Below are 15,036 nucleotides of genomic sequence, written 5' to 3' on the forward strand. Positions count from 1 at the left end.
ATGAGAGAGTTGAAAGATGAGAAAAGGTTGAGTGGGCAGAGAGAGAGACAGAGAATCAGCTAACATGAGGGGAAATGGGGGAAAATGGGACTGTGAAGGAGAGAGATGTGAGGGAAAAGTGATGGGATATGGCGTGTGTGTGTAAGAGACAGAGAGACATAAGGTAGGGGAAATGGATATGGCGTTTGCGGCCACGTATTCGTAAAAATGAGTACTATTCAAGAATAGTAAAATAAGAGTGGAAAAATGGATAGAACTTTGAGGTCTACATGGAAGGCCTATGTGGCATCTCAACGGCATTTTGATTATTTCACCACTACTACTAGAAGGCCTATGTGGCATCTCAGTGTTTTAAAATAAATAATAATTCACAATAATTATTGTACAAGTGTGAAAATTATTGTAAAAAAAATACAAATGCTCGTGATTGCATCCTTTATACTTGGACGATGGTGACATCATCGTTTGGATTTTAAAACACTTCAAACCTCATGAATAGTGTTTTTTATTTGAATACAAAATTAATAAAAATAAATAATAATTAATGTACAAATGCGATAAATGTAAAGAAAAATATACAAATACTCGTAATGAGAGGCTCAACTTTTGGGAAGGGGTTAATTCCGAAATTCGACACCATAATCCAAAAACTCTAGATTTATAGTTAACCATCGATTGTCGTTTATGAGTCAATGTTATATAGTTTTTAGGACTCTTAGAACTCCTAAGGATAGGTGGCTTGTGCACAAGGTCTTCTTTCATCAATGGAAAGCACGACAAGGATCTCCTTCTTCTCCAAAGGGTGTGGCAAGGATGTATGTTGATGTAGAATGATGTAGAATGGTGTATAGGTTGCGGCGCAATGTGTTTCTGAATGGTATGAGGGTGGTGACGAATTTTGGCTTTTAAAACACATATATATAGGCACGGCAAGGGCTAGGGTTAATCAGATTAGGGTTAGAACTTAGCAGAAATTAAGGATTAGGGCCTAAAGGTGCGGCACAAGTATTTAAATTCACTAAGGAAAAGGTTTGGTCCAATTAATTTCTGAAAAGGATTGCACAACCCAAACCCATAAGGAATAAGGTTAATAAAATCAGAATCCAAGGGGAATTAGGTGAGGAAAGGTGCGGCACAGATTGGAGGGAAAAGAAATGGCTTGCAAGGCAAGGCAAGAGCCTTCTAAAAGGGAATAGACGCCACTTTTCTAGGGATTCTAGAAACAATGTGTTTTGTGGCTGATTTGGGACTTCTAGAAGAGAATGCTTCTAGAATTAGCTTCTAGAAATATATATTTAGGTCCCCTTGCAGCTAGAATTAAGGCATGATAAGATTAGGATAGGATAAGATAAGATAAGGTTAGTTTGGATAAGATAAGATTGGATAAGGTTTTGGATAATGTTTCATCTTTTGAGCTGATTCTTTATCTTCTTTGTCTTGAATTTAATTTCTTCATCTCCTTATTAGATTCCTAGCCTTTTGAACTCTAAATTCGTCCATCCACCTTGGACCATACATGTGCTATCCATTTAGTGCCCAAAATGCTCCAAAATGCACTTTCTTGCCAACTTTGTCATTTGGACCTACAAACACAAGAAAATAGCTTAAATCACTATAATAAACACAAACTAATTACGAAAACACAAGAAAACAAGCTAACTAAGTCGCATAAATATGCTCCTATCAAATTCCCCCACACTTAGCTTTTGCTAGTCCTCAAGCAAAACAAGGGAAACAAAACAAATAAAACAAACCTAAACCTTCCAACGTTTGTCTCAGGGATTTCCAATGAAACATGACACATTAAAGATTACTACTCACATAGGTTTTAGTCATCCCTATCCTCGAGCGCATACTTAATCACAGTCACCACTTACTAGCTTGCACTAAATCAATTTAAAACATGGTTTTTAATGTAGTAACATGCCTTAGAGAATTCCCTCAATGCCTCACCAGATATACTATCTATTTTCACACTGATTTTCTAACTATACTTCTTATACTAGGTATATGTGAGAAGATTGATGTAAACATGAAAACTAACACTCACATATGTTATCATCAAAGAAAGCAATTTCTGGAGTTATTAATGCATGTACATATATATGATCTCATGAATGGAATACCACTACTTAGACGCAAGAACCAGGGATACCATATGCTCATACCAATCCCAACTCCACATATTGAAACACACAACAACCAAGATTGAAGTCTAAGGGTTGTAACGGGGTTAAGGGTGTTGGCTAACAAAGAAAGGTAAGGATAAACAAAATATCTTAAAGCAATAGTAAGCAAAGTAATGAAATCAACTTAGAATTCACTCTTGAATGCAGCAAATAACTTGAAACACTAAGGGGATTTCCTACATACTTAGGGTCATATTCACACTTTTTGGACCCTTTCTTCAACAACCAATACTTGTGAGTTCTTTCTCACTTATTTCACAATTTTTTTCTTTCTTTTTCTACTTTTGTCACCCTTTTTTTTTCTTTTTCTCATGTGCATAACCTTCCCCCACACTTGATTTCTGCAATATGTTAGATCAAAAGGAATTCCCTCTAAGTCATGCTCTACTATACTTTAAGAACAAGGGTATGGATAGTCCTATTCTAGGCTAGGTGGGGATAATGTGGTTAACAAGGAAAATAGGCTAATTAAACCTCAAAGGGGTTAAACCTACAAAACAAATGCATGGGACAAAGGCTTTTTGGCTCTGGTGGTAACTACTAAACAACTTCATCTTGTTATATGTTATGCACTCAATTTTAAGCTTTGAATGAAACGGGCACAAGTTCTAGTATTTGGAACTAAAGTGATAAAATTCATTCTAAGTAGCAACTAAGCAAAGAATAATGAGATCATGCAACGACGTTAGAAACAAAAAATCACAGATTAATAACTCTCCAAATAAAATTTAGGCTCAAGTCTCTCAGGGTTGTAGCGTTAGTTTGAGTTCCTTCCTTTAAGCATGTTACAAAAACTAATTTTTTTCCTTTGTGATTACATGTGAATTTGTAAACGTTAACTACAACCAAGCATAAACCAAAGAGCATATCAAACTTCCACCCATGTTTGTAACTTTCATTAACAGTCATGCAATTAAAAACCAAATCCTCATCATTATGTTGGAAGGTACCCTAAGACACAAACAAACACACAAAAACAACTTAAAAACAACTCTTTTTTGTTTTTTTTTTCAAAACTTTTTCTACTTTTTTTCTTCAAATTTTCGTATTTTCTGTCAAATACACACTAAAACACTCCAAAACACTCTAAAAACACTTAAAAACACTTAAAAACAATGAAAAACAACTCTAGTTATGCTAGGTGGTAAAATCCCACGAATTTGCAATAAAAACACTTGTTTACCCCCCCTCCCCCACACTTAAACCAAACATTGTCTTCAATGTTTCAAACATAGAATCACACATAAGCAAACAAACGACACAACTAACAAACATGACAATTATGGCAAAGTAAAAACAAGAAAGAGTAGATGTTAAGAACGCAAATCTGGTTATGGAGCTCGAATTCCTTCAATCCCTCATTTGAACACATGGATTGCCTCCCAAGAAGCGCTTGCTTTAACGTCTTCCAGCTAGACGATACCTCCAGTTAAGCTTGAATAGGGCCCATAGCATGGAGGGGTACATTCTCCACGACATGTTCCTCAAAATACTCAAACATTGGCTCTATGAATGGAAGGAGATAGTAATCATTCCTGATTGGGGCGTTGAGCATCCTAAAGTCTATGTAATCATTCCCACCAGCTTGGATTCGATTGGAGACCTGCACCATACAAGGTAACAACCTATTAGTTGAAATGGGAATCGAAATTGGAATAGGTGGCTTACCAATGTACTGCAAGGAAGTGGCAGCATAATCAGCAAATGCATGTAGGGTGCTCTCGGCCAGATTTGGGGTTTTGAGGATTGTGGCCGTGCACTCCTTGTCATCCATTCCAATTCCCTCTTCATTGGTGGTTTGAAATGCATCATTCTTGATAGGTGCTGAACGTTCATGCCCTATATTTCTAATTACATCAATGGCAAAACAAGAACGAACATCCTTATGATTCTCAAAAGATTCAGAAACTTTAAAATTAATCAAGTCACCACCAAACGCTATAGTTACTGCTCCCTTAGCCACATCAATCTTGGTTTGAGCTGTTTTCATGAAAGGTCATCCAAGTAAGAGTGGTGATGATGGAGAGTGTGCTGAGTCTTCCATATCAAGAACATAGAAATCTGCAGGAAAAATCAAATGGTCTACCTGCACCAAAACATCCTCCAAAACTCATTTCGGATATGCATTAGATCGATCGGCTAATTGAATAATAACACCATCATTTTTAAGCTCTCCTAGATTCATAGATGCATAAACAGAATATGGCATGACATTAATTGATGCACCTAAATCTAGCATAGCATGATCAAACCTCGTATTTCCAATAACACAAGGGATAGTGAAACTACTTGGATCTTTACATTAGGGTGGTAGCTTTCTTTACAACAATGCAGTTACATTCTCACTTACGTGTACCACCTCTTTCTCCCGAATCCATTTCCTTGTTGTACAAAGCTTCTTCAAGAACTTAGCGTACTTCGGGATTTGCTTTATAGCATCAAGGAGTGGGATATTGACGTGCACCTTTCTAAATGACTCCAGAATGTCCTTTTCATCCTTTTCGTTCTTAGATTGCATGAATCTGCTAGGAAAAGGAGCATTTAGTGGAATAGAAATAGAAAAATTCGAATTAGGACTTACCTTGGTCGAATTAGATGGTTTGGAAGTGGAAGATGGCTGTGGCAAGGGTTGCTCCACCCTTGCCGTGGGTTTAGCTTGTTCCTCCTCCTCAATCAGCAACTTTTCATCCTCTTTTTGACTTGATTTGGATGGTTGTGGGTCGGTTCCAACTTGCTTGCCACTCCTCAATGTGATTACCTTGGCGGTTTCAAATTCTCATTTCGAATTCACAATGGTTGAACTAGACAGTTTTCCTTGGTCTCAAAACTACCCTACAAACTCCGTAATCTGCCCAATTTGCTTTTCCAATTGATCCACCCTTTTGTCTTGGTTTTGCATTGCTTTGGTTTGATTTTCTTGCTCCTGAGACAAATTGGTGAGTAACTTAATAAGTGTGTCATTATCCAAAGAAGTACCTAAAGTGTTTTTGGCATATTGTTGTGGGGCTTGTGTTGGTGCGTATGGCCTTTGAAACACTCTAGGTGGTGTTTTTCGAAATCCCCCTTGTTGGGCAGGTTGTTGTTGCTCTCTCCATTTGAAATTTGGATGATCTCTCCATCCCAGATTGTAGGTATTAGAGTATGGATTGTTTCGTGGCTGATTTTGGCTCCCAAAACCCACGGCATTAGCAGATTCCCACCCTCTATTCTCAATTAATTGAGGGCATTGGTCATTAAGATGTCCTTGCATAGAACACACGTCACAAACACTTGGTCCTTGTATCTTCATCCCTTCGGCCATATGAGATATAATAGAAGTGAGGTTAGTTAAGTGTGATTGAATGTCGGATATAAAACTTACCTCATTAACTTGCTGCCGTTGGGGGACTCTTTGTCCAAGTCCTTTGTATTGTTATGCATTTAACGCTCGGTTGGCAATTAGGGTATTTGCAGCCATTGGTGTTTTGTCAACCAATGTACCTCCCGCTGAAGCATCTAGCATTTGTTGCTCAAAAGCCTTAAAAGTATTGAAGTAGAAGTTCTTCTTTCATTTGCTGTTGAGGACATGAGGCGACAAAAGCCTTAAAACACTCATAGTATGCTGGAAATGACTCTCCTTGGCTTTGTTGAATGCCACTAATCTTCTTTCTTAAGAGAATGACTCTCGAAGTGGGGAAGAACTTCTCTAAAAATGCCCTCTTCATGCTTTCCCAAGAAGTGACCGTTCCAGGTGCTAATTCATATATCCAATTTTTAGCCTTTTTCAAAAGAGAGAATGGAAAAGCCTTCATCATCAAAATGTTCCCATCGACATTAATGGGTGTCATACTCGAACAAACCACTTCGAACTCCTTAAGATGCTTGTTTGGATCTTCCATGGATAGCTCATGGTATTTGGGAATGTGATGCAACAAGCTAGACTTCAATTCGAACTCATTGGTCTTGCCTTGAGAAACCATGAGGTATTAAATGCAAATGGGTGCGGCATTGGCCAACCCCGAGGCCGAGAGTTCTTTGATTGTTCGATTGTCCGCTGTCATGACTTCCTCATCTTCTTGTTCTTCAAACTCAGATTCGGCCTCTGAACTTGAACTAGGTGGATTAGGTTCTGGTTGTTTCCTCTTTCATCTCAAAGTTCTTTCAAAATTGTCATTGAACTCCATGTGCACTAATGTGTTAAGAACTACGAGTCATAAACTAGTACCTGAAACGAAGAAACAAACACAATCAGCAACAAGTAGTAAGCACGGCAGAAACACACAAACACACGGACTCACTTAAAAGAAAACACAAAGACACGAAAATAAACAAGGGATTAGCAAGTTTGCTAACCCCCGGACTCATTTAAAAGAAAACACAAAGACACGAAAATTTGATGTGAAATTTAACTAACACTCAAATTAAACCCTATTGAATATGTAATTGTAGTATTAAGCAAGTAGGGATCGTTTTAAACCGGGGATTAACTAGGGCTGCTAACCTACATAAATTAAACTCTAAAACACTAAACTAGACTTAAAAACACAAGACTAGACTCTATAGACTCTAAACTGACCTAGAACACTCAAATCAGCAAAACTAACTTAAAAAGACTCAATTATAGACCCAACAATTGATTTGGACGAAAATAAAACTTAATTTGACTCAAAAGACTAAAAGAACATAGATTATGACTTAACTAACTCCAAACACACTTAAAAGACTCAAAACAGCACAATACTAACAATTAGACTCAAAACAGACTATAGGGATTTAATTGGACAAATTTAAGACTAAATTGAGACTCAACCAATGTTTTTAGACTAATTCTAACCTATATTAACTCAAAACACTCTAAAGAACCTAAATTGGACAGATTCTGACCTAAAAACACCAAATAGAAAAGGGGGTTTGGTTTTGACGAAATTGAAGTAAAACTAAACAGATTGCAAAACAAAGTAAACTAAATAGGCTAGTTAGAAGATCCTTCTCCACACATAAACATATGCAACATAAATAGATTTCCAGTATTGTTTCTTTAAACCATGAATGACAATGCTCCAAATGAATCGTGAATGCACAAATTAACTCTCAGATTTCCCTAAATTCATTGAATTGAATGGACAACGCATCGCAACCAAATTATTCTTTTCAAGTTCCCTATATGAGCAGCATGATAGAGATACATTCAAAGATTATTAAGTTCCATGGAAATCATAAGCATTGACAAGGCAATTATAACTATGAACTGCATGATACTCTTGCCAAGAATCTACTTAACACGATTGTGACTAACAATCTCCACTACTTGTAATTATAAGTTCCTAACGATTAAGTGAAAGTCCCTTATAATTTAGCATCAAATTCATGTATGCAAACTAAGTATGCATCCTTAATCAACACACAAGAATAAGTTATCAATCAAATAGATAAGTAAATCACATTCATGTTTTACGAAACAATAACTGAAAGGAATCAATTCATATTAAACATATATCCATGGCTTCAAATTCACCACTAACTAATAAAAACTTAGTTACACATGTTCACAGCTATTGAAAAGCAAATTGAAATAAACATTGAAACTAAAACAAAGGAAGAAAGGATTACTAGAACTCTCAAGGATGCAGGTGGCTTATGCACAAGGTCTTCCTTTATCAATGGAAAGCACGACAAGGATCTCCTTCTTCTCCAAAAGGTGTGGCAAGGATGTATGTTGATGTAGAATGATGTAGAATGGTGTATAGGTTGTGGCACAATGTGTTTCTGAATGGTATGAGGGTGGTGACGAATTTTGGCTTTTAAAACACATATATATAGGCACGGAAAAGGTTAGGGTTAATCAGATTAGAGTTAGAACTTAGTAGAAATTAAGGATTAGGGCCTAAAGGTGCGGCACAAGGATTTAAATCCACTAAGGAAAAGGTTTGGCCCAATTAATTTCTGAAAAGGATTGCACAGCCCAAATCCATAAGGAATAAGGCTAATAAAATCAGAATCCAAGGGGAATTGGGTGAGGAAAGGTGAGGCACATATTGGAGGGAAAATGAGTGGCTTGCAAGGCAAGGCAAAAGCCTTCTAGAAGGGAATAGGCACCACTTTTGTACGGATTCTAGAAACAATGTGTTTTGTGGCTAATTTGGGACTTCTAGAAGAGAATGCTTCTAGAAATAGCTTCTAGAAATAGATATTTAGGTCCCCTTACAGCTAGAATTAAGGCATGATAAGATTAGGATAGGATAAGATAAGATAAGGTTAGTTTGGATAAGATAAGATTGGATAAGGTTTTGGATAATGTTTCTTCTTTTAAGCTGATTCCTTATCTTCTTTGTCTTGAATTTAATTTCTTCATCTCCTTATCAGATTCCTAGCCTTTTGAACTCCAAATTCGTCCATCCACTACATGTGCTATCCATTTAGTGCCTAAAACTGCTCCAAAATGCTCCAAAATGCACTTTCTTGCCAACTTTGTCATTTGAACCTACAAACACACGAAAATAGCTTAAATCACTATAATAAACACAAACTAATTACGAAACCACAAGAAAACAAGCTAACTAAGTCGCATAAATATGCTCCTATCACGTAAAAATTCGAATGTGATATCAATGATCCGAATTGTTCATCTTTCTACATCTACTAAAAGATTATGTTTTAAAAAAATAAAATCTAAAAAAATAAAATCCAGTGACAAGAATGGAGCGTAAACGTAAACAACAATCAACAATTGAATATAAATATAAGGTTTATGGATTATGGTGTCATATTTTGAAGTTGACCACTCCATGAAAGTTGTAGAGCTTGTTATTATGAGTGTTTGCATTTTATTTTATTTTATTTTATTTTTTATTTTTTTACATTTTTAACACATGTACATTAATTATTATCAATTTGCACTTAAACAAAAAACACTAATGAGGATTTGGAGAGTTTTAGAAAACCAAACGACGATGCAACCCTCATCTAAGCATAGATGATGCAATCATGAGCATTTGTATATTTTGCACACTGGTACATTAATTATTATGACTTTTTATTTATTTTGAACCCCCTAAAAACATTCACGAGGGTTTGGAGGGTTTTCAAAATTTAAACGACGAGTACTCATCGTCTAAGCGTAGAGGATGTGATCACAAGCCTTTGCATATTCTTTTTTTCATTTTTCATAGTGTAAGTTAATTACTATGAATTTTTAAATGTGCTTTGAAATTTTGTAGGAAAAAATCAATTACATTAAAAATATTTATAATAATTCATTTACAATTGTAAAAAATGTGATGGGTACATCATCCTTTGGATTTATAAAACCATCCAAACCCTCTTGAACAGTGATTTTAGTTGGAGTTGAAAATGTGTAATTTCTCATAATAATTAATTTACAAACGTGAAAAATGTGAAAAAAAATATGCCTACACTTTGATAATGATTACATCGTTATTTGGATTTTTAGGGTTTAGGGTATGTAAATACTACTTTAGGGACAATGTAGTATGCATATATTGATTTATTACGTCGCTTTTCATTTGATTATTTATTGAAGTGAAATATATTTTCTTTAACGGGCAACGAGTCAGGTCATATTACTTGTTCATTTTAACGGGTTTGACACGACATGATCCGTTAAGACATCAGGTATGTCATGAAAATGACATGGACATGGCAAATACAACACAATTGCCAAGTCTACAGAAAACTCTCTAATGGGAGGATGTAAAATATAAATGTTCGCTAAGTTATTGTGAGAAGAATAAATGAGATCACTAATTTACATCTCATCCATTGGAGGCCAATCATAATGCGATAAGTTACGACACCACGTTCACTACATTCAATCCCATATTAGCTAATAGGATTTTTACTGTCTGCAAAAATAAGTTTAAAACACCTAAAAAATACTTGCAAAAGAACCAGGTTATTGTAGTATAGATAGCTCAAGCAAGATCATTCTCCACAAGTATTGATATGAATAACTTGTATTTATAACTAATTCTTAATGAACTATTTAACACAAAATTTAGAAAAGTCCGGAATTGTAAATTAGAACAACAAGAATAGAAAATAAAATAATCAAAATTGACTATAATAGAAAACACAATTTATTTCAATATTATTAAATAAATAAAATGATGAAACCTTAAAATCCCTCAACCAACATCCAAATATTAAGTTGAAAGAGGAGAGGTGCTTTGAACACTTCTTTATGACCTTCCACTATGGTAGGCTCCAATCGTTTATGACTCATACACCACCTTCACCCTCTCATGGGGGAGTTCAAAGTACGTGCTTATACTCAGGAGGAGTCTATTTCAACATTTGATGTGGTGAAGGTAGGCAATGAGTATGGCCAACATCATATCATTGTGAGATCATATTTAGACCCTTATCTGAACCGGCATGGTAGGTCACAACTTAACTAAGAGAAATGGTGCCGACATCATATCATTGTAAGGCATTGTTCTCTAGAGGCCAAATAGATGGATAATTACAAGACGTTGATGTGAATGGGTAACTCTACCCTCTCATTATTATTTTTACCAGCCAACATCATATCATTGTGAGGTGGGCTTGGTAATAGTGAGCCTTTCATAACCCGCTAGGAGCTTTCTTTGAAATTCCCCAGATTCCATCTTGAGGGATATGGGATTTGTCAAAAATAGTGGGTGGTGTCATTCGGTTTAAAGACCCAAATCGTTTGACTTAATCAACAATCAAACTAATTTATTTTATCGTTATGTATTTAGATATGGTTGGAAGCACGCTATCGAAAATACTCGATAAGCATTGCCTTGAGGGGCACAATTTTCCATCTTGGTACTGTAATGTCAAGATTCTCCTAACCTTGGAGAAAATTGTTTACGTACTGGACAAGGCTCCACCTCACATAACTCTTGGCCCTGAGGCCACTGAGGATGAGCGTGCTAAGTATGACAAGCACGTTAAGGATGATACACAAGCCAAGTGCTATATGTTGGATTCTATGAATGAGGAGTTGCAGAGACAGCACGAGGGTATGGACAATGCATCCTCCATAATACTCCGTCTTACGGAGTTATATGGTGAAGGGACGCGCAACCGTCTCTTTAGCACTGTCAGTGAACTTGTGAAGACCAAAATGGTCAAGGGATCAACATGTATTGAAGATGACTGGACTCATTGAACAACTGGAGAACCTAGGTACTACACTTGACGGGGAATTGGCCCAGGACTTCATCTTGGCTTCTTTTTCTAATTCGTTCTCACAGTTCGTTATAAACTACAACATGAACAAGATGGATATCACTTTCTCTGAGCTACTAAACTTGTTAGTAACCGCTGAGAAGACTATGAAGAAAGAGAATGTTGTGGGGACTTCAGCAGTAGCCTACAACAAGCCATCCACTTCCAAGGCCAAGCCGAAAGGCAAAGGCAAAGGAAATGAGAAGAAGTCATCCACTCCTAAGGCCCAAGGAGGAGTGAAGAAGAAGAAGGCAAAGGAGCCCAAGGGGACCTACCACCACTATGGAATGGACGGGCATTGGAAGAGAAATTGCAAGCTATACCTTGCATCTTTGAAGGACAAGGCACAAAGTATGGTTTTTGCTCTTATCTTCAATTCTAATTGTTAGATCTTCTAATCTTTATATTTGATATAAAATGTTAATCACTTATGCAATTTTATGTAGGTGAAGAAGACAAGTAGAAGATGGACGAGAAAATAAAGGATGGAGTGAAAAGTTCGGCCCATATTTTTTGCTAACTACTTAGGAAGTCTGTTAGGCACTTAAATACAATCTTTAAACTTTCTTATTTTGCTAAGAACTTATTATGTGGCTTCATATGATGGAAGACCCACTTTTGGTGCCTATAAGAAGGTATATAATTAGCCTCTAATGTAAGAGCTAATTCTTTTGTATTGAACATTATGAATGTTTAACTTATCATATCAATGTAATGTGATGAATGCCTTCTACTATATTTGTTCCTCAAAGTAGTGTTATGAATTGAATATTGTCTTGTTGTATTCTAGTTGAGATACAAGAAATGTATCACTTATATAATGCGATATCCAAACTTTGGATCCATAAATTAAGGATAGATCTCACATGTGGGCCATAGATGGATACAATGAATCTTTAGATTTGGTTCCAATTGCCTACATATGAGTTCTATATGAATTGATAAAGTCTAGAGATTCCTTTCTTGAAGAAAAGGAAGATCAGATTATAATGAGGTGAATAATACATAAGAAAATTTTTTCTTATATGGTTACCACTTACTTAACCATAATAACCAAGATCACTCTTGGTTCAACTAGTTTGTTTTGAACAACTAATTGGACATTCTTAAATTGTCTTAAGAAATGTCAAATGTGTAAGTAAAACAAACCAAGAATGAAGTGTCTAAATCTATAAAAGGTTTAAAGGCCTTAGTCACTTAATAACAAGAAATCAACTTAGTGGAGTTAGAACAATAAGCTTAAAAGGTTTGAAGCGACTCCACAATGTCTTCTACCCCGTATACTTCAGAATTATACAATTTGAATGTATAATGCGATTTCTCATTAAAGTCATGAGAAACAGTGGGAGGTGAGAAAAGGATATAAACTTGAATGTGATTGGTTTATAGTTGTCTAAAATTAACAGTACAATACTATTCTTATTGAGCTTGTAATTTTTAATTGTTAAGGATAACCTATGAATGTTGATTTCACCAACCTAGCATAAAATGGTTTTATGTTGGGAGTTGTCCATCATTCTCTTTTATGAGAACAAGCTAAGAACAAAGCAAACGGACAAGTTGATGAAACAAAAGGGAATTATTTCAAATTGAGTCACAACATATTGTTTAACAACAAGACAGTCCGATTTCGGCACCTCATGTAACTATAATGCTCTATGTAGTTTTGATAAAGAATTAAATCAACCACCTATGAGGTATGGTTGAATTCCTATATCCTTAGTAGGAGCCATGCTTCCACTAATGACTTGGATAATTCTTATATGACTACTTTAAAGGTCTTAGTATGACTACAACTTGAAGTATGGTGCTTGATGATGCGAAAATTAACTTAACACACAAATTTAACCCTCTTTTGACAACTGTAGTATAAGTATAAGTAGGGATCGTTCTGGACCGGGGATTAGGAGGGCTTGCTAATAACCTCTAAACTGACTCAAAAACATAAAACTAAACTTAAAAATACTTAACAAGACTCACAAGACTCAAAGCAAACTTAAAATACTCAAAACAGCTTAAAACAACTAAATAAACTTAAACTATACACTAGGAATGACTTTGGACAAAAAATGACTTTTACTTGAATCAAAACATTTAAAAACACAAATTAAAACAGATTCTAACTAATTAGACACACTAAAGTAAAGGGGGATTGAGTTTTTGACGAAGTTGAAACAAACAAACAAGTATGAAAAACTAGACAGATTGTAAAACAAATTTGAGAAATAAGATGATGGATGAGATAGCTAGAGGCTTTTTCTCCACACATGACATGTATGCAAATAACTTCATTTCCAGTTACTACTTCATTGAATTATGAACGACCATGCCCCAAATTAACTGTAACATCACTAGTTAACCCTCAGATTTTCCTTGTTTTATTGGATTGGATGACATCATTCGACAACCCAAAACATTCTTTAAAAGTTCCGTACATGACATCATAATAGAGATACAATCAAAGATCATTACGTTTAATGAAAATCTTAAGCATTGACAAAGCACTTGCAACTATGACATCATGTCACTCATGCTAGGAATTAAACTTAACGCGATCGTTTATAAGCGACCTCCACTACATGTGAATATAAGTTTGTAACGATTATGTGAAACTTCCTTATATTCTAGCAACGGATTTATGCATGCCAATTAAGTGTCGACCCTTAATTAACAAATACAAATAAGTTATCAATCAAATAGTTAAGCCAATTGCATTCACTATTCAAGAGTTCATAACTGAAATTTATCAAATTATATTGCACACATAATCATGGCTTTGAAATCACCCCTAGCCAAGAGGGGTTTAGCCACTCATATTTACAACAAAACAAAAGGAAATGAATTTAAACATTAGAAACAAAAGAAAGAAAACACCTAAACGCTCCAACGATCCGAGTTGGATTGCAAGCACGTCGAAGCACTTTCCTTCCCTTCCTTTGCTACGGCACAAGGTGTTGGTGAGTGTTTGAAGGTTTGTTTGTATGGAGGAATGGATGTAAAGATGAATGGATGTGTTTGGATGAAGGTTGTATTGAAATGGGGATGAACGATCAAGCAAAGTATGAACTAAATTTATGTTAGACACACTTCCTTTTATAGAGGAACTGCATGGCAATGGAGTGGAACATGGAGTGGTGTAGCAATTGAGTGCAATGATGCATGAAATCTGAAATGATGGAGGGAACAAGGAATGGTGTAGCAATTGAGTGCAATGATTCAATGTAATGATACATGAATCTGAAATGATGGAAAGGTGAATAGTGGAGTGACACCCCTTTGTGGCTGAGCTCTTTGTCCTCTTTACATTAATTCTTCTTTCTCTTTAACACATTCCTAGCCTCTTTAGTCTTAAATTTTGTCCATCCACCTTGCTCAATGCATGTGCTATTCACTCTAAGCCCAAAACTGCTCCAAAATGCATCAAAATGCATCTTATTGCTTTATAAGGCCTATGGACCTACAAACACACGAAAATAGCTTAAAATACATAATTAACTAAGAAATAACAACATAAATGCATGAGAACAAGCTAACTCAGTCCCATAAATATGCTCCTATTAAATTCCCCCACACTTAGCTTTTGCTAGTCCTCGAGCAAAACAAAACAAACCAAACAAACAAAACACAACCTAGATCTTCCAACATTTGCCTC

The 15,036-nt window shown here is 35.7% G+C and overlaps 1 protein-coding gene across 1 annotated transcript; it reads left to right on the forward strand.

Annotated features, from left to right (window-relative positions):
- The first annotated feature begins 10,911 nt into the window (after positions 1-10,911).
- On the forward strand, positions 10,912-11,847 carry LOC139191186 (uncharacterized). Its single transcript, XM_070811756.1, has 3 exons — positions 10,912-11,256; positions 11,411-11,735; positions 11,831-11,847. The coding sequence occupies exons 1-3, from the start codon at positions 10,912-10,914 to the stop codon at positions 11,845-11,847; spliced, it is 687 nt and encodes a 228-aa protein (XP_070667857.1).
- Positions 11,848-15,036: the final 3,189 nt, after the last annotated feature.

Source organism: Malus domestica, chromosome 14 (assembly GCF_042453785.1).
Source record: "Malus domestica chromosome 14, GDT2T_hap1".
In the NCBI taxonomy this organism is placed as follows: Eukaryota; Viridiplantae; Streptophyta; class Magnoliopsida; order Rosales; family Rosaceae; genus Malus; species Malus domestica.

Bases quoted from the DNA above. Each gene is read 5' to 3' on its own strand.
- LOC139191186 (XM_070811756.1), top strand. From the start codon at position 10,912: ATGGTTGGAAGCACGCTATCGAAAATACTCGATAAGCATTGCCTTGAG. The intron at 11,257-11,410 runs GTCAGTGAACTT...TCGTTCTCACAG, and splicing joins GCAACCGTCTCTTTAGCACT to TTCGTTATAAACTACAACAT.